At 38.4% G+C, this 19266-nt stretch overlaps 1 protein-coding gene across 1 annotated transcript in view; it reads left to right on the forward strand.

Moving 5' to 3' along the window:
- CNTNAP2 (contactin associated protein 2) overlaps positions 1–19266 on the forward strand; it is a 2297635-nt gene that overhangs the window by 1438526 nt on the left and 839843 nt on the right. Inside the window, exon 12 of the mRNA XM_003820514.5 lies at positions 6710–6829. Coding sequence (XP_003820562.5) covers positions 6710–6829 — 120 coding nt within the window. The remainder of the gene's footprint in view (positions 1–6709; positions 6830–19266) is intronic.

Below are 19266 nucleotides of genomic sequence, written 5' to 3' on the forward strand. Positions count from 1 at the left end.
TCCCAGAAAACCAATCTCTAATTTTAGCATCTTATAACCTGGTCCCTACAGCAAGTATGTACAAGTAAATAGTAAGCATATGATCGCCTCCAATATAAAAGAGCAGAAAGGTGAGGGCATTCATAAGCAATTGATGGATATGCAAAATGTTATATTACAGCATTTCTTATCAAAATTAGATTTAAAATTATTTCATGCTTTTTCCCAGCTTCATATCAAATCGTTAAAAGTGAATATTTTTCCCTCTTCTGTACAGTCAGGAAGACTGCTTATGATGTTCCAAAGATAAGCTTCATGTATGTGCTCAGCTTTGACCCATGAGTAAGTTTCTCACATGGGTTAATACCCGGCCACTTCTAGTGATCCTCATGCTTTTCAAGGTCACAACAGGAAGGATGTATATTTCAAGTTTAATTGTTTCTCTCAAAGCACGAGGAGTAGACAGGTGTGGAGAGAGTCTTCCTCAGCTCATCAGCATCATGGAACTCTAGCTCTTCTCCTAGGGAATAGGTCCTCCTTCATGTTTCTCCCCCTACCCTATCCATTCTTTAATCGTTGCTTTATTTCCCAGCAATTCATGCCTGTTACTTGTCTTTACTCTTAAACCTTTTGCTTTTCTCTTTCTGCCAGCATTTTGGCAATCCTGTATAGTCCTGCAGCCACGTCTGCATGTAAGCAGAGAGCAGAATTTCTGCTTTAACAGAATTTCTCTCTCACATCCTCTGCTTGGGCCATGGTGTTTCGTGTTCTACTGGTAGACATAACCTTCAAGGCTATGTGGACCTTTAAAGTCAGTATGAAAATTTGACTTCATTCTTCCATCTTTCTTTATTATTCTGCTTAATATACCTTGTGTTCATCCACAACACTGGAAGCACATTAGTTGCTTAATAAAAGTTATTATTTAAATAGAGCCATCATTTTTATATAGTTGTGATATTATTTCCACGCATTATTTATATAAAATCATATTATTTTATATAGTTTTTATATAGCTGTGATAAAAATAATGCTCCCCACCAGAGGTTCATGTCCTAATTCATGGAACTGGTGAATATGTAACTTTATACGGCAAAGGGACTTTGTGCTTGTTAAGAGCCTTGATTTGAGGAGATTATCCCGGATTATCTGGGTGGCTTTGTGTAATGACAGGGATCCTTAAAATAGTCAGAGGGAGAGACTATGAAAGCAGAGAGTTGCAGTGATGCAGCAGGAGGGAAATTCCACCTAATTCCTAGCTTTGAAGATGGGGGACTGGGACGATAAGCCCAGGAATGTGTGTGGCCTCTATAATCTGGAAAAGGCAAGAATACAGATTTCCCCCTTAGAATTTGCAGGAGAAACACAGTGCTACCAACACTTTGAATTTAGCCCAGTGAACACCATTTCAAACTTCTAACCAGAACTGTATCATTATTATTAACAGTATCATCATCTCCAGAACTGTAAGATAAATTGGTGTTGTTTTAAGTCACTAAGTGTCTGTCATTCGTTATAGCAGCAAGAGGAAACTCATACAATAGTACTTCATCATTTTCCATGATAGGTAATATACAGACAACATTCATTCATTGTTTAATGAAAATGAATAAGATATTTAGTGGCTGGGCACAGTGGCTCACACCTGTAATCCCAGCACTTTGGGAGGCTGAGGCAGGCGGGGGTCAGGAGTTTGAGACCAGCTTGGCCAACATGGTGAAACCCCATCTCTACTGAAAATACAAAAATTAGCCAGACATGTTGGCAGGCACCTGTAATCCCAGCTGCTTGGGAAGCTGATGCAAGAGGATCACTTGAACCTGGGAGGCAAAGGTTGCAGTGAGCCGATATTGCACCACTGTACTCCAGCCTGGGCAACAGAGCCAGACTCCATCTCAAAAGAAAAAAAAAGACATTTAGGACTTGTCACTGTCTACATTTTTGCATGCTATGAAATTCAATCTGATATGTTCAGTAGTAATATTTCTGAACAGCTGATATTTACTTATGAATATATAGCATGAGAACTTTTACTTGGGACTTGGAGTTGCAACAGAGAAAAATTACTTTACCAATAAATCAATAGACTTGATGAGTCTATTTATTTTGCCATCAACCCAATTACCTTTCTGTTCTTCAGAAGTCTACTGGCAAAACTCAATTATCAACGGTGGTTCAGACCCTTCTGTTTCTCCAGTGGCTGCTGCCTTAGCTCCTGTGTTCTGTCATCTCCTAGGGCTTAATGTTCAAAAATTGTGCAACCCAGCTAGGATTCCACTGGGTGCAGAGCTAACTGGCTGAGGCATGCAGGGTAAATACTGTCATTAGTTCATTCTCTGCATAAAAAATTAAATATACTCAATAACTTCTAGTTTTTGAAGTATCTGATTTTATTTAATCTTCACAATAACTTGGTGAAGAAGGTGTTACTATTAGGTTGCTACAAAAGTATTTGCAGTTTTTGACATGACTTTTCATGGCAAACCGCAATTACTTTTGCACCAACTTAATACCTCAATTTTACAGTTGAAAAAACCACGTTAGGGAGAGTATCCAGGCGGTAAATGACAGAAAGGAGATATGAACTAAAATTTCTTAATTCTTTATTCAGATGATAAAACTAATGTGACTTTGCTCTATCACAGCTATTCTTGTCATTTTACTCCAGTGTCAAAATTCTAGATACATATTTTTAAATGTATTTTAAAGACAAAATAACATAACATATGCACATTATAAAGTGATGTAGGAAATTTAAAAATCTATGAACAGTTTTAAATCACCCACAATATTACTGCTGAAAAATAACACCTCTTACTATTTTGACATATTTATAAACATTTTTCTGTGTATTTATATATTTCTTTTGACATTATGGTTTTGCATCCCATTCCATTTTATCTTATTTCCAGTGAAGTGAGGTGGCATTCTAACCTTATCATATGTACAATTTTACTGTATTGTCTTTCAGTAACCTACTTTTGCTGGATATTTAAATATAAATAAAAATTAGTCTACCTTGAATTTACCTTTTTTCAGGATGAAATCTATGCTTCTCCAAATGCAGTCTGAGGACAGTAGTGCCAGCGTCATTTGGGAGCTTGTTATAACTGCAAATTCTCTACTGAGTCCAAGTCTTTGGGGTGAAATCCAGGAATTTCTGTTTTAACAAGCTCTCCAGGTGTTTCACACATGCAGAATTTTGGACTGAAGTGTTTGGTTTTCTGTATGTGTTGATGAGGCAAAGCAGCTTAGGCCTATTGTAGGTGAAAGGCAAGCACAATAATTGTTATACTTTGAAGAAAAAGAAATCTTTTTTCCTTCGTTCCTTCTTTCCTTCCTTCCTTCCTTCCTTTCTTTGAGATGGAGCCTTACTCTGTCACCCAGGCTGGAGTGCAGTGGCACAATCTTGTCTCACTGCATCCTTCGCCTCCTGGGTTCAAGTGATTCTCCTGCCTCAGCCTCCTGAGTAGCTGGGACAACAGGCATGTGCCACCATGCCCAGCTAATGTTTGTATTTTTAGAAGAGACCAGGTTTCACCATATTGGCCAGGATGCTCTCAATCTCTTGACCTTTAGCCCACGTTGGCCTCCCAAAGTGCTGGGATTACAGGCGTGAGCCACCATGTCCGGCCTAATATTTTTTAAAAATGTCTGTAGAGATGGGGTCTCACAATGTTGCCCAGGCTGGTCTCCAACTCCTGGCTCCAAGCATTCCTCCCACCTAAGTCTCCCAAAGTGTTGGGATTACAGGCGTGAGCCACCGGGCCCGGCCTAATTGTTAACTCTGACTGAGAACTTTTGTAGATTGAGAAAGTGGCTGGTAGTATATTGTAGATAAAGGCCACACCAGAAAGGGTGAGTGTGAGGTAAGCAAGCTCCTGTGGGGAATTTGCCTGACCAGAGCACAACATTCACATTGGCAAGCAGCTGAAGCCAAGAAAGACCTGTTAGGATAACGCAAGTTCTTGTACACAGAGGTGAAGATCTGTGATATAATTTATAGATATTGAGGAAACATTACACATTATTTAACATAAAAGTGATGTTTCATAACTAGACGAACATTGGTTAAAAAGCACACTTTAGTGAGAAGTGAGGAGATATTTGGGTAGAACAACCAATGAATAAGGTGAGTGTTGTAAACAAGATACCAGATGAAGGACAATGATAAGGAGTTTTGGCAGAAGAAAAAGACAATGATTTATTACTAAATATTATAATGGAAAAGAAGAGGAATGGTTTCAATGGCAGATTGGACAACTAAGAGGAAAACTAGAATTTGAACCTGACATCCTGGTTTCTCTTGAGCTATACATACCAATTTTAATAATCTGGAGAGAGGTGTAAAAAATTAATAAAAGAGTTTTATTTTCAAAGATTGTGAGTTTAGGTTACTCTTAACTCCTCTTTATTCCTAACCACCTACATCCAGTTGGATTCTATGTCTTGCAGATCTTAAAAAAAAAAAAAACATTTGAGGCCAGGCGCAGTGGCTCACGCCTATAATCCCAGCACTTTGGGAGGCTGAGGCGCAGATCACCTGAGGTCGGGAATTCGAGACCAGCCTGACCAACATGGAGAAACCCCGTCTCCACTAAAAATACTAAATTAGCCGGGCATGGTGGCAGATGCCTGTAATCCCAGCTACTTGGGAGGCTGAGGCAGGAGAATCGCTTGAATCTGGGAGGCAGAGGTTGTGGTGAGCCGAGATCATGCCATTGCATTCCAGCCTGGGTGACAAGAACGAAACTCCGTCTCAAAAAAAAAAAAAAAAAAAAAAAAAAAAAAAAAATTTGAATCAGTCCTATTTATTCTTTGTCATATTGCTTTAGTTTAAGTACTGGCAATCTTTCAACTGGCAGCCTATAGTTGAAACAGCCTAAATATTCTTTTTACCTTTTGAATTACTTCCCTAAAACCTATTGCATTGCTGCACAGTTTTCATTCTGTATAAGTTGATATAAAACGTATATTGACTTATGGCATCTTCCTGCTAAAAGTTTAAAAATACTTTTCCTCTGCTTTTTATTGTACTGTTTTACTTGGTATGACATTCTGAATTAGAGCAGCCGTGTAGTTTATCATCTGAATGAGACCCTTGGGACATTGAAAGTGGGCATATTAATAATTACACTGGGACAAAAGTTGTCTGGGCTTTGCCGAGCTTTCTAGCCCCATCCTCTTCTAAGAGCGGTTTACAACTGAGCAATACCAAAATAATTAGTGAACAAACGCTGTTCCGAAGGTCTTCTATCCGTGTTGTTCACAGCTGTATCTGCAATGCCTAACGCACTGCTCAGTGCAGCATAGTTCCTCAATAACTATGTGCAAAAGGAGGAAATGAGGGAGGGAGGCATGGAAGAAGAAATGGATAGATCAAAGAATTTTAGAAAGCTTGAATCTAGTATGCTGTTGTTGAAATGACATAGAGTTGAAGGTCTAACATCCTTGGAAAGAGGAAGGCATAGAAAGCCAAAGGAGGCACAGAAAACTTGGTAGAGGAAAAAAAGGGAGGTCCCAGAATCAGACCACCCATGAAACTGACTTTCTGATTCCAACCAGGCTCTAGTGAATTTGACTGGAGAAACAAGTTTTTCCAGAACCTAATTATTCCTGTTAGAGTAACTACTGAGGTTTGTGCATAGCCAGGCTGGAAATCCAGAGAGGTGGCAATGACCTTGAGACCCTCCTCAGTGAAAGCTCTCTAATTCTAGGACCATGCAATTATTTTTAATTAGTACAATATAAGCTTCACAATGTTTTGTAATTTATTTTGTACTATTTTATAGTTTAACACACAACAACCCCTAAGGAGTGTAATTCAAGTGCAACTTACCCAAAAACTTCACTGCTTTTGTATCAGGTTGACATATTTTTACCGAAAACATATCTTAGTTTTGTGAAGAGAACTTTCACATTCTTCATTAATTCCTGGGCAGAGCTGTTTAAAAGAAAGTTTTGTCAGTAGCATTTTAGATGTTCTAACTACAAAGGAGATATGTAAATGTCCGTTTTGTACTTCTGAAAACAGGTGCAGTCTCAGTGAGAAAAAGAAAATTTGTCATGAGCACTGGAATAAAAAGGGAAATAATGAATAAGAACATAATTTAATTACATGAATGTCAGCCATCTACACAAACTAGATTTGATGTAATTAAAGCACCTGGAACAAATAAAATGAATCAAGGAAATCTCTTTCCTTTTTTTGAGAAAGGAAGATTCAAAATTACATACTATTTATGGACAACTTGTACAAACTATGCAAAAAATAAGTGTGCATGTGAGTGTATGTGTGTGTGTGCACAAGAGAGAGGCAGAGAGAGTGAAGGGTAATTTTTCCTGGCCTCTTAGTTCATAACCAACAAAGCAGCCAATATAAGTTTTTTATAGTAAGGGAATAATATCTATAAATAAGTAGAAATTAAATATTGTTTTCAATGATCATGAGCCCCAGTAAAATAAACATTACATTTATTTAAGGATTGATTGTTTTAGTCTTTTCCCCAACATAAAGTCATACCAGGAGCTTGCTGTCTTTGGTAGGTCAGGAATGCTTATAGAGAAAGAAACAAATCATGAATTTAAATTTAGAGACAAAGAATGCTCTTTCCAGGAAGAACTACTCCTAACTAGTGGTTTGCTAGCATTGCAATATGCCACTGGGACATTTATCTGGGGAGCCATTTGTTCTGTGCTGTGCTTATGTAGGATATTTTGTTTGTTCTAGCTATCTACGAGCCTTCCTGTGAAGCCTACAAACACCTAGGACAGACATCAAATTATTACTGGATAGATCCTGATGGCAGCGGACCTCTGGGGCCTCTGAAAGTTTACTGCAACATGACAGGTAACTGTGTCATATTTATGTTTTATGAAGATGCTTTTCTATATGTCACGAATAAGCAGTTCCACCAACGGTTTGTTTCTTTGGTGCTATGTTTTTATCACAACATCTAATCAGCAACATATTGCTGGATTTGTTAGATAAGATGATGAAATGTATTATCAGAGCAATAAAACATTTTGACACTGTGCTTTTCAAAAAGTTTATGTTTGATGTGAACAATTAAGCATCATTTTTTTAAAATCAGCATGTAGGGGGAAAAAAACAGAAAGTAAAGTTGCAAAGTTCAGCCCAAAGAAAGAACTCGTAACCTAGATTAGGGAAATTCAGCATCACTGCTCCAATATTCTCACTGTGCATGCTAGAGGAAGCTTTTAGATCGTGACAGACCTTCCTCGATTCTCCATAATGATAGAAGAAATCTTTCTAAGTTCTGAAATCCCATTCTGATAATAGCAAAAATTACCTGAAGCTTTTATGAAATATATTTGGGCTTTTCTTCTTGGGAAGAGGACCTAGTTTTTCTCCACTTCCATGTGAAATGAGATTATGGGTTCTTGTCAACTTCCACAACAATGTGTAAAATGTGCAGATCTCTAAGATAAGAACAGATTTTCCATCAGACACTTGGCAATATCTTACACTTCAAAAATCCAGAGGAAGGTGTGAGGTATGCATTATTTACTGGCTCCAGCAAAAGACCAGCATTTGATGTGAACTCCTGGGCATAAGATGATAAGGGTAATGATAATAAGATGTTACTGATGGTAGTTACTGCGTGTGACTGTTTACCATCTGTCAAGTATCATGACAAATCCTTTGGACAGACACTTGAGTTTACATCCTGGCTTCATTATCACCACATGTGTAATATTGGGCACTTTAGTAACTTTACTAAATTCAGTAAGCCTCAGAATCTTTATCTGTAAATGAATTAATGAGAATACCCACCTCATAGCATTATTGTATGAATACAATAAGATAATCTGCATATGGTTCTTAGCTTATTGTCTAACACATGGTAAACCTTCAATAAAAGTTATTGGATGAAAAAATTTAAAGGCTTTAGTAGTTAAATAACTTGCCCATATTAGACCGGGTGTGGTGGTTCACACCTGTAATCCCAGCATCTTGGGAGACTGAGGTAGGTGGATCATGAGGTCAAGAGATCGAGACCATTCGGGCCAACATGAGGAAACCCTGTCTCTACTAAAAATCCAAAAATTAGCTGGGCTTGGTGGCACACACATGTAGTCCCAGCTACTCAGGAGGCTAAGGTAGGAGAATCACTTGATCCCTGGAGGAGGAGGTTGTAGTGAGCTGAGATCAAGCCACTGCACTCCAGCCTGGTGACAGAGCAAGACTCCATCTCAATAAATAAATAAATAAATAAATAAATAAATAAATAAAACTTGCCCATATTATTCAGGCAAATTCAAATTGAATTATTTGCAGCCCATGGATCTTCTGGCTATAGTTCAGAACCACTTATAGAGTTTTATTTTGTCTTTGGTTTTGTTTTCTATACAAACTTCTTGGCTCCACCCCTGCAGACTCTGATTCATTATGTGTGAAGTGGAAATCAGATTGTAAAACTAGAACTGAAAACCATGAATGGTACTCTAGGCAAGCAGACACCAGCGAGGAACTCTTAGCAGTATCAGGAAGCCAGGCATGGTACAGAATGAAAGGGAAAATGATGAGGGCATCAGTGTAGTATGGAAGACATGTGGAGAAGATAATAAAATGGAAGCTGACCAGCCTGGGCAACATAGTGAGACCACATCTCTATTTAGAAAATGTCCCAGTTACTTGGGTGGCTCATGTGGAAGGATTCCTTGAGCCCCGGAGGTTCGAGGCTGCAGTGAGTTGTGATCACACTACTGCACTCCAGTCTAAAACAGTGAGACCTGTCTCAATTTTTTTTTCAAAATAGAAATAAAAAAATAAAATGAGAACTAGCGTCCCCCGAAATTTCTAAATTTCCTCTAGAAATTTGCAAGATGCTAGCTCTCAGTTTAATTTTTTTTTCTATTTCGAAAAAGAGCTTTAGGCATGTCTCAGAGAAGGAACACACTTACCAGAGAGATTAATCTAAGAGTTCACTGACAGCTGGACTTGTCAATGCACTTGAATTCTTTTTTATATACCTTCATTTTTATCTTTTTAGCACTAAAATATTAACCTATGATAACTTGACTTAATTTATAAGAATCTTGATTCTGGTTTCTCCTAATATATGAAAATATATAATACAATTAAAGTCTATTCTTAACCTCAAGAGAAATCAGGGCATCGTGGCTTGGACTGGACAATTAAGAATTTATTTTAGTTATTTTCTTAAATTCATCTCAAAGGAAATTAGAAAAGAAAACAAAACTATAATATACATAATTCTCATATCAAGGACACACACAACACACAGGACTAGTCTACTCTCAGGAGAGCTTCTCCTGTGCATTGAACCCTTTGCTCAGAAACATATGTCTTATCTTCATCAATATCTCCCTTAAACAGCATGGCTGCAATTTAACTCAGCACTTCAGATGACATCTGAGCTCTAAGGAGCAGAGTACAACTTTTTGCAATTAGAATGTTTTTCTTCTATTCATTCAAGATAGTTACAAACATCAGTGTGTTCAAGGACCCTTGAAGAATCTTGCCTTATAGGCCAGCAGTCACCTTTCAGTTCTTTGCCACTAACCAACCCTTCCTTTTCCTGGAAAGAATGTGGATTTAACATCATTAAGAGAGCATGATGCCACAAAGCTTGGCTTCGGCTATTCCATTTCCAAGAGATACATGTTAAAGAAGAGGAGGGAGTAACAGCATGAAGTAGTCTATAAAGTCTTGATATGTAACTCTATGTCATGAAAAATTATGAATGCTCCCCTAAACCTGAAGTATAAAAGGAGGCAAGCACTCAAAAAGGTGAAGAAGAGAAATGAGCCATATAAATCAATCCCCCAGGGCACAAGAGAGATTGGCTCATTCCAAAGAACTGAAATCCCAGTGGCTGGAACAGAGTGAGCATAAGAGAGTGACTCAAAATAAAGCAGGGGAAAGGTGGGTGGGGGCAGGCCAGAGCAGACCAGCCATAAGGAGTGCAGGGCAGAAAAAAGTGCGCTTTTTTTATTATTATTTTTCAACTGCAGTGGGTGGTCGTCTATGGAAAGATTTTAAGCAGGAGAATAAGATCTTGATTGCATTCATACATCTACCACTTGGGCTTCTATAAGAGACAGCATGAAAACATTGGGACCAGCTGATGCTATAATTGCAAAAGTCCAATGAAGAGATGATGCTCCCTTGAACTAGGGTAGTGATGGTTTAAAGTGATGAGAAATTGATACATTTTTAGATCTGTTTTGAAGGTAGAATTGACAGGATTGGTAAAAGTTTGGATGAGAATGTTTAAAGAGAGACAGTTATCAATACTAACTTCTCAACATATGGACGAGTAACTGGATGAATTTTAGTGCCATTTAGGAGAAGTGGACAATTAAGGGTAAAACAGTTTTAAAGGAAGCTCAAGAACTTACTTTTGACCTAATTAAATGTGAAGTGCCATGTGCCATCTAAACTGAGATGCAAATTTTGCAGTTGGGTAAGCCCCAAAAGCCTGATTGGGTTAGAGATATAAATGTGCCAATTATTAGCATATTAATATATGAGAATTGATAATATCATTTGGGGGTTGATGTAACAGAGAAACAGCATCTCTGGAATGAGCTCTTAGAAACTCAATAGGCGGGACACGATGACTCACGCCTGTAATCCCAGCACTTTGGGAGGCCAAGGCAGGTGGATCGCTTGAGTCCAGGAGTTCAAGACCAGCCTTGGCAACATGGTGAGACCCTATCTCTACCAGAAAAAAAAAAAAAAAGCAAAAACAAAAACTAGCTGGGCATGGTGGTGCAAACCTGTGGTCCCAGCTACTTAGGAGGCTGAGGTGGGAGGATCACTTGAGCCTGGGATGTCAAGGCTGCAATGAGCCATGATCACACTACTGAATTCCAGCCTGAGTGCCAGAAACCCTGCCAAGAAGAAGAAGGAGGAGGAGGAAGAGGAGGAGGAGGGGTAGAGGGAGGGGGAGGGGAAAGGAAGGGGGAGGGGGAAGGGGAGAAGGGGGGAGGGGGGATGAGCAATTAGTCCGTTCTCACGCTGCTATAAAGAACTTCCCTGAGTTTGTTCTCACACTGCTATGAAGAACTTCCCTGAGATTGAGTAATTTATAAAGGAAAGAGGTTTAATTGACTCACAGTTGCTCATGGCTGGGGAAGCCTCTGGAAATTTACAATCATGGCAGAAGGGGAAGCAGATGCCTTCTTCACAAGGCGGCAGGAGAGAGCATGTGAAGGCAGAATTGTCAAACACTTATAAAACCATTAGATCTCATGAGAACTCACTATTATGAGAAGTGCATGGAGGAAACTGTCCCCATAATCCAATCACCTCTCACCAGGTCCTTCCCTCAACACTTGGGAATTGTGGGGATTACAATTCAAGATGAGATTCGGACAGGGATTCAGAGCCAAACTATATTACTCAATAATTCAATAGAGAGAGATTAGGGTTCTCATGTTAAAATATTTAATAAGTGTTTGGAAAAATATACATAATTGAGGGTAAGTAGAGAAAAAGTGTCTGAGAGCATTTGGGGGGCAAACAGATCATCTGTGTGGAGGTTAAAATGACTGCTTGGATCCTAGAGAATGACAGAAAGCCTTGGAGAATGAAGAGCAACTTGGCATCCATGCACACATATACAATGGATGTGGTGGTGCCACAGACGTATGGCAAATAATAGCCACTAGAATGCGGGGAACATGGTATGGCCAGGAATAATGAACCTTCTAAGGATGCTGCATAGACAGCATAGGGGAGCCATGGATTGAGCTACATCCTAGGCAATTAGGGGGTGTTCTAAATGACAGAGCATTTCAAGCACTGCATAGGACACCAGCAAAATCTTCCACAAAACGGCTGACTCATGAGCTGAGTCTTGAAGAACAAGTGGGTGTTATGCGGCTGAGAAATCAGAAGGAAAAATAGGTCAACTTACAAAATGCTTTATGTAGGATGCAAAGCAGTTGAAAGTTTGTCCTGAGGTGAAAGCAAGCAATGGATGGTTTCAAGCAAAAGAGTAATTTAATCAGGCATTGTATATTAAAAACATCACTTTGACAGCTGTGAATAATATTCTCCAAAGGACACCCAGAGATAAGACAGGGAAACAAGTTCGAAAGCCCCCGTAGTAATGCAGAAGTTGAAAATGGAGACTTAAAGTAGTGGCAATAAAGTAAAAGAGGAGGAGATTGATTTGATGGGTATTTAAGAAGATGAGTTGGCCAGACCGTTCCTGATGAGACAGAGAAAGTTGAAAATGGTAACCCCATGACATGGAGCACAGAGGAGCAGAGGAAAACTAGGAAAAGGGTAAGATTCTATGTTGCTTTGGGTCCCTGTAATTCAACCAGGTAAAGTTGTCCTACAGGCAGATGCTACACAAAGTCACTGTAGGACCTTGAACACATTAAAAAAAAAAAATCTTTGGCCGGGCACGGCGGCTCATGTCTGTAATCCCAGCACTTTGGGAGGCCAAGGTGGGTGGATCACCTGAGGTCAGGAGTTGGAGACCAGCCTGACCAACATGGCGAAACCCCGTCTCTACTAAAAATACAAAAATTAACTGGGTGTGGTGGCGCGCACCTGTAGTCCCAGCTACACAGGAGGCTGAGACAGGAGAGTCACTTGAACCCGGGGGGCAGAGGTTCCAGTGAGCCGAGATTGTGCCACTGCACTGCAGCCTGGGCAACACAGCGAGACTCCGTCTCAAAAAATAAATAAATATAAAATAAAAAAATCTTTGTCTCGGGTTTCTTGTAAATAAAGTTCAGGAATTGGAATAAGTTGATATCTTCACTGCCTTTCCTTCAAAAAAAAAAGGAAAATATTTCCATTGTTACCATGAGACATGAAAAAAATCACTGCTTGCAGTCAAATAATTTAGACAGAAGCTTCTTATCTCAAACAAGCTTGAATTTACTATTTCTTGCTAAGTTTGACATAAATTGACTCTCTTCATTTTTTATCATAAGGCAGTAGTTCTACTATGTAATTCTTCTGACTGTCTGCAGCTCAGAGCTACATCTCTTGGAAATTTAGAAATTAGGGGGTGTCCTAAATTATAGAGCATTTCGAGTGCTGCACAGTTGATGACATTGAGGAGAGAAGATTTTTCACTGAATCCTTTGTAGAAAAATTTATCATCCTGTGAAAGCCAAAGCCTGGTTTCTTTTTTTAGATCTTAGGGTACATGATAAAATGTGATCATTGTTAGCCTCGCCTTCCTTCTCCATTTTTATGCTCCCTCTGCAAATTTGGTGTTAAAACTTTTGTGAATATAAACTATCTTATATTTTCAGTATCAACCTCTTTTAATTGTATATTTGTTTCTAACATTTCAGCTTTTCATTTCCATTTTCTTCAGGTGTTACCAGCATCCTCTCCCTAGATACCCTGAACCTTTGTATTTAAAGGTTCTTTCTGCTTTCACTTAGTTCTTTCTGCTAGATGATTAATAGTAACAATAGTAAATAATGCTCGATCCAGCCATTATTCTTGAAACTTTACTGTCTATCCTTAAACCTAAGACAATATTTTTCTTCATCTTCTATCCTCTAACTCATTTTCTCTATAACTCCCTTTGCATTCATTTTTTTCTTAATTTAAGCAAGCATCTGTGCTCTAGTGCGTGAAGTTTAAAGTCCAAATAAAGTACTCCTCTTGCATTCTTCCTAGCCCTGGTTTTGTAGTTTTATCAAAAAGCCATTAAGCTTGTTTACATAATTTGTGCTTTATAAAGCCCCAGGATTTAGCTGATCAAATTCTATTATCCTCTATAATAGTGAAAGCTGTTCATGTCTTTTTAATCTAATATTTATAGAGAGCTTGTAACGGAAGTTTCTAAGCGCTTGCACTCAGTATTAGTATCGTATTTAGTATTATGTTTCTCACAAGTTTTACAAGTACAGTGTGGGCAGGAGGAAATGGGTCACTGAGGTGGTGGACTTGGGCTCCAGGAAAGAGTATCATAAACCCACCCACCTCCACCTCCCCGTGTCCACAAAGCAAAACAGTTTCTATCCTATAGTACAATCATGCACCACATAGTATTTCAGTCAACAACAGACTACATCTAGAATGGTGGTCCTATAAGATTATAATGGTGTATGTTTACTGCACCTTTTCTATGTGTAGATAGGTTATATACACAGACACCATTCTGTTACAATTGTCCACAGTATTCAGTACAGTAATATGCTGTACAGGTTTGTAGCCTAGGAGCAATAGGCTTTACCATACAGCCCAGGTGTGTAATGGGTTATGCCACTGAGATTTGTGTAAGTACACTCTATGAGGTTTACACAATGACCAAATCACCTAATGACACATTTCTCAGAACCTATGCCTGTTATTAAGTGACACATGACTGTACTATTTTCCTTAGCAGTTTACAGTAATACAAATTTAGTATCCACAGTTTCTGTGTGTCAAGGCACAGGTGACCTGGGTCAACTGCTTAGAGTCTTGCCAGGCTGAGACCAAGGTGTCACCCAGGGCTTGGGTTTTACCAGAGACTTGGGATCTTCTTGGAAGTTTATTCAAGTGTTGATAGATTCATTTCCTTATGGTTTAAAGACTGACGTCTCCTATTCTTACTGTCTATTGGCCCCAGATTGCTCTCAGCTCCCAGAAGCTGCTCCCAGCTCCCTGCCTTGTGGCTCTGCCTGTCCAGGAGGAGCTCTCTGACTCACTTTCCAGCACTGACCTGACTTGGTCGTCACTCAGGATAATTACCCATTTGATTAACTCAAACCCACCGGTTTACAGCCCTTAATTACACCTGCAACATCTCTTCAACTTTTCCATGTAAAGAAGCCCAGTCCCATTAGTGACACCCCATCATATTTGCTGGCCCCACCCCCAGTCTAGGAGAGGGTATTATGCCTGGTGTACCCACCAGGTGGCTAGAATCTTGAAGACCATTTTAGAATTCTGTTTAGCATGCTTACCTATGTGCCTCTGTAAATATTCATAATTCCAACAACCTTTATTTCTATTTTTGAATAACAACAGTGCCATATTTAGATTATAAAATCTTAGGCTTTACTGTTAATACTCTTATAATTGTAACATATTGTTTGGTAAAAACTTTGACAATAAAGATAAGCAAAAATAAAAATTGCTTGTCAACCGGAAATGACAATTACTAACACGTTAGTCACTGTGTGATAAAGATTGTATATTTTATACAGGCACCTGCATACATAATTGAGGGCAAACTAAATGCCAGGCACATTTTTAAAATATCACATGCATTAACTCATCCAATAACTCATGATGACCTCACAAGGTGGGTAATACTATTGTTCTCCCATTTTTTGATGATGAAACTAGAGCTCAGAGAACTTAAGCACTGGGCCACACATGTAGTAAATAATAAAGCTTGACTTTTCAGCCAGGCTTGTGTGTTCAGAGCTGGTTGGTAGTTACCGTGTGTATGTGTATGTGCACACAAGTTCACACATATATAGGAACAGCACTCCTCATTTTAGATTCTGTAGTACGATTTGCAATATGATTGCTGAAATGAGCATTTTTTATTCAAATCTCTTCATTAGCATTGAAACTTTCTTACACAGCTCTGATTCATTATCTGTGGTTTGGACAGCATTTTTGTTATAAACAATTTACTTCTTAATTATCTAACTAATGCCTTGGGGTTTTTAATCAGAGGACACGTTTTAAATGAAATCAATATATAAACCATTATAGGCAATTAGTATGATTTTTAGTTCTTTTTTTATTATTATTATACTTTAAGTTTTAGGGTACATGTGCACAATGTGCAGGTTAGTTACATATGTATACATGTGCCATGTTGGTGTGCTGCACCCGCTAACTCCTCATTTAGCATTAGTTATATCTCCTAATGCTATCCCTCCCCCCTCCCCCCACCCCACAACAGTCCCCAGAGTGTGATGTTCCCCTTCCTGTGTCCATGTGTTCTCATTGTTCAATTCCCATCTGATGAGTTCATTTTTAGTTCTTAATTCAACTATAAGTATTTTCTCTGATATAATTTTCTAAGAGCTTTACATAATTTGTTATATTTCCTGTCTACTTAGGTTTATCATCCCTTAAGGTTTGAGCCCAGCTTTCAGAATAACTTAAACTCTATCCCCAACATCTAGTTAATTTTTCAATGTAAAGTCTTAAACTGAATCTAACAAAATCTTGTTTGAATATGCAACAGGATTGAATGGAATTGTACTGGATATCATCGGTAACAATGATCGTAGTGTCTCTTCACCTTTTAGAGAGGAAATCATGTAGAAATGAGGACACACAGAGCTCTCCTATTCTATATTAGGGCTTATTAACATTCATAAATTGGGCACTACTAAGCTTCTAACCCCTTCATTTTCCTATATATCATAACTATTTCTCTGATGTGTATACTGGCTTCCTCCATTATTTTCCCTCTACTCATTTTTATTTCTTTCTCATCAAAGCCATTTTCTCTCCTCTTTCTGTCTCCTAACCTAGTTTACCTCCTCTATGGTTAACCCACTCAGAGAATAGCTGTCCTTTATGTCTTCTTTCAGACACATCTTCTCCTCTTTGTCGACCTCTCACAGTCTGTCTTTGTTATAAACCTTTGTAATCACTCAGCAACTCCTGCTTCACGCATTCAGCTATTTCAGTTCTTCACAATCAGTATAAATCTTTGAATTCAATTCTGCTCATACAGCTTCAATTGAAAATCTCGGAACCAACTCACTGATCAAACACAGCCTGTAAAGAACTCTTCTCCGTAACGGATTACCCACTCCCAAAGACTCCCTTCTGGATTCAGCCTCACTCCAGAGACAGCTTCTGCCTGCCAGGCTTTCTTTGCAATCTCGTCGTCATTGTGTGTCAGCCATAGTGATAGGTTAATACTATAGAAGTTCTCAAATGGTTTTCAAACTTCAAATTAAAAAAAAAAAAAAAGGAGAGGAAAACCATGAGATCCAGTGAGGCCTACACCACAGGAGAGGACCCAGAAAGCAGGGTACAAGACCCCAGGTGAAATCAAGATGAAGTGGCTTTAGATACATCACAAGTCACTCAGCCCTTCTGAGGTTTCCAAAATCGTACTCTCTACGCAAATGCTCTTCCTTCAAGTATTTTCATGTAAACTGACAAAACAATATCTTATAGACACTGCTTGATTTTGTGCTTTTAAAAGCACTGCCTTTCTTGTGCAATTTCTCTGCTCAAAATCTGAGAAAGACTTCACAGTGTGGATGGCTAGGGACTGTTGTTTGATTACCTCTGGCACTTGGAATCTGAAACTCTTGCCTAGTCTACAGTAATCAACTATTCAAACAGGATGGGAAACACACACACACACACACACACACACACACGTGGGAAATTCAATTAAGATGAACTCATTGCTTTGCAATCAAAAATCAAAAACCACGGGAATAATCTCATACTTTTTTTTAACTAGGAATTTCTCTCTTCCGGCTAAACTTAAAGCCAATAATAACTGTGTTTCTGTTTCTCCAAACTTTAGGTTTTTCCAATTTGTGGATCACTTTTTATTTCTTCTGAGGATGTCAAGTTTCATATCAGAATGTCCCTGGAAATTTTAGAAAGAAAATCTCATATACCAGCTAATCTCTCTTTTTATCTTGTGTCTTTGTCTAATCACCACAACCAAGAAATTTAAATAGTAAACTGCACCAATATTATATGTTGCCCAAACTGGAAAATATTTAAAGTTTTATTTCCTGGACCTGACTTAAATTAGAGGCCCTAAAACTTATCAGTGCCCCACATAAATGATTGCTGCATAAAAGTACTTGTCTCATTAATGAAGAATGAAAATACAACTTTGGGAAAAAAATATCCCTGTGGATGAAGTTGTCAAAAAATCTGTTTGCTGCATTTACTTACAGACAGCTTCATTAGGATTGAACTCTTCACATAATTATTAATCTCATGTTCGGTTTGTACTCAGATTTCTGAACAAAATCAGCATTAAAAAGAGACTAGGCAAAAACTTGCCGTATCATTCACTTCATCATCATTACTGTTATTATTCATGTTTTGCTTTTATGTGCATCCATGTTATTCTATCTTCACTGGACCCCTATTTGTCCTTCTCTTTCTAAGCTCACTTGGTGTAGCTCTAGGTTTCAGGGCTAGGACAAGGCAGCATAATTTTGAGAGGTGAAATGAATGCCTTTGCTGCTCCAGGCAGCAGGGCATGGAGGACAGAGCGGGAAGTTTGTTAGTACATTGTAGAATCTGGTATCTTTTTGCTCTCAGGTTTTAAAAGACTATAAAATAATATTGAGCATCTTGCTGATATTTCACTTTGCTCTAACTTGAAGTGTTTGCTCTCTATATCTGGGGTATACCATTATCATGGACTTCATCTTCACCACGTCTGTGTTTATTTATCCAAGAATGTCTTCATCCCCCCTATGTTGGAATTCATGATTTTTATATAATGTCTTCTTCATTTTAATTTTACCCTCTAATGTGGATATAGCACATCCCCTGGTAGCTTCTTGATCCTTTAGTACAACTTACTTCTTCTCTGAAAGTTAGAAGAATCTTGTTTTTGTTCCAGATGTTCTGAAATTTCAAAACAATGTGACTTGGAATAGGTCAGTTTTCATGTATTTGCTGGGTGTTCACTTTAACATTGGCAACTCATGTTCTTACATTTCTTTTTATTTATCTGTTTGTGATTCTGTCTCTTATGATTTATCTATTGTCTCTTTCTAGAATGCTTTTCATTGTGGTTTTAAATCAGAGTTCTTTTTTCTTCTTGAAAATTTCCTTTTTTAATGGCGTTCTATTACTGCTTTATGAATGCAATACCTTTTTTGTATCCCAAGGATAATAAAACATCTTTTTTCCCTTCTTTCTTAGTTTTCTCCAAGTTACTTGATTCTGTTCATTTTTTTCTGACCTTCACAGCTTTCCTCATATTCGTGATTATTATTAGCTGTGTGTTTATTATTACTGGTGGGAGGGTCTTGTTGACTTGGAGCTTTACTGTGGGTTAGAGTAACAATTATGTCCTGGCTTGCTCAGTACAGTCCCATTTTACTCCCATTGCCCTGATGTCCTTGTGAATAGCTCTTCCTTTTATTCTCAATAGTGTCCTTGTTTGGATGATAAATTATTTGATCACCTCACTACAGAGGAAGCTGAATGTTCCCGTTTTAGGACTCTCTCATCTGTTGTCAGCATTTTTTTTTTTCATTTTCTCTTTATTAGTCAGGTTCTCTAAGGATACGTTTTAAAATTTCTTTCCTGGAGGTTTCTGATCTGGTTGCCAACAATCTTGGAACCATTTGGGGAAA

Source organism: Pan paniscus, chromosome 6 (genome assembly GCF_029289425.2).
Source record: "Pan paniscus chromosome 6, NHGRI_mPanPan1-v2.0_pri, whole genome shotgun sequence".
NCBI lineage: Eukaryota > Metazoa > Chordata > Mammalia > Primates > Hominidae > Pan > Pan paniscus.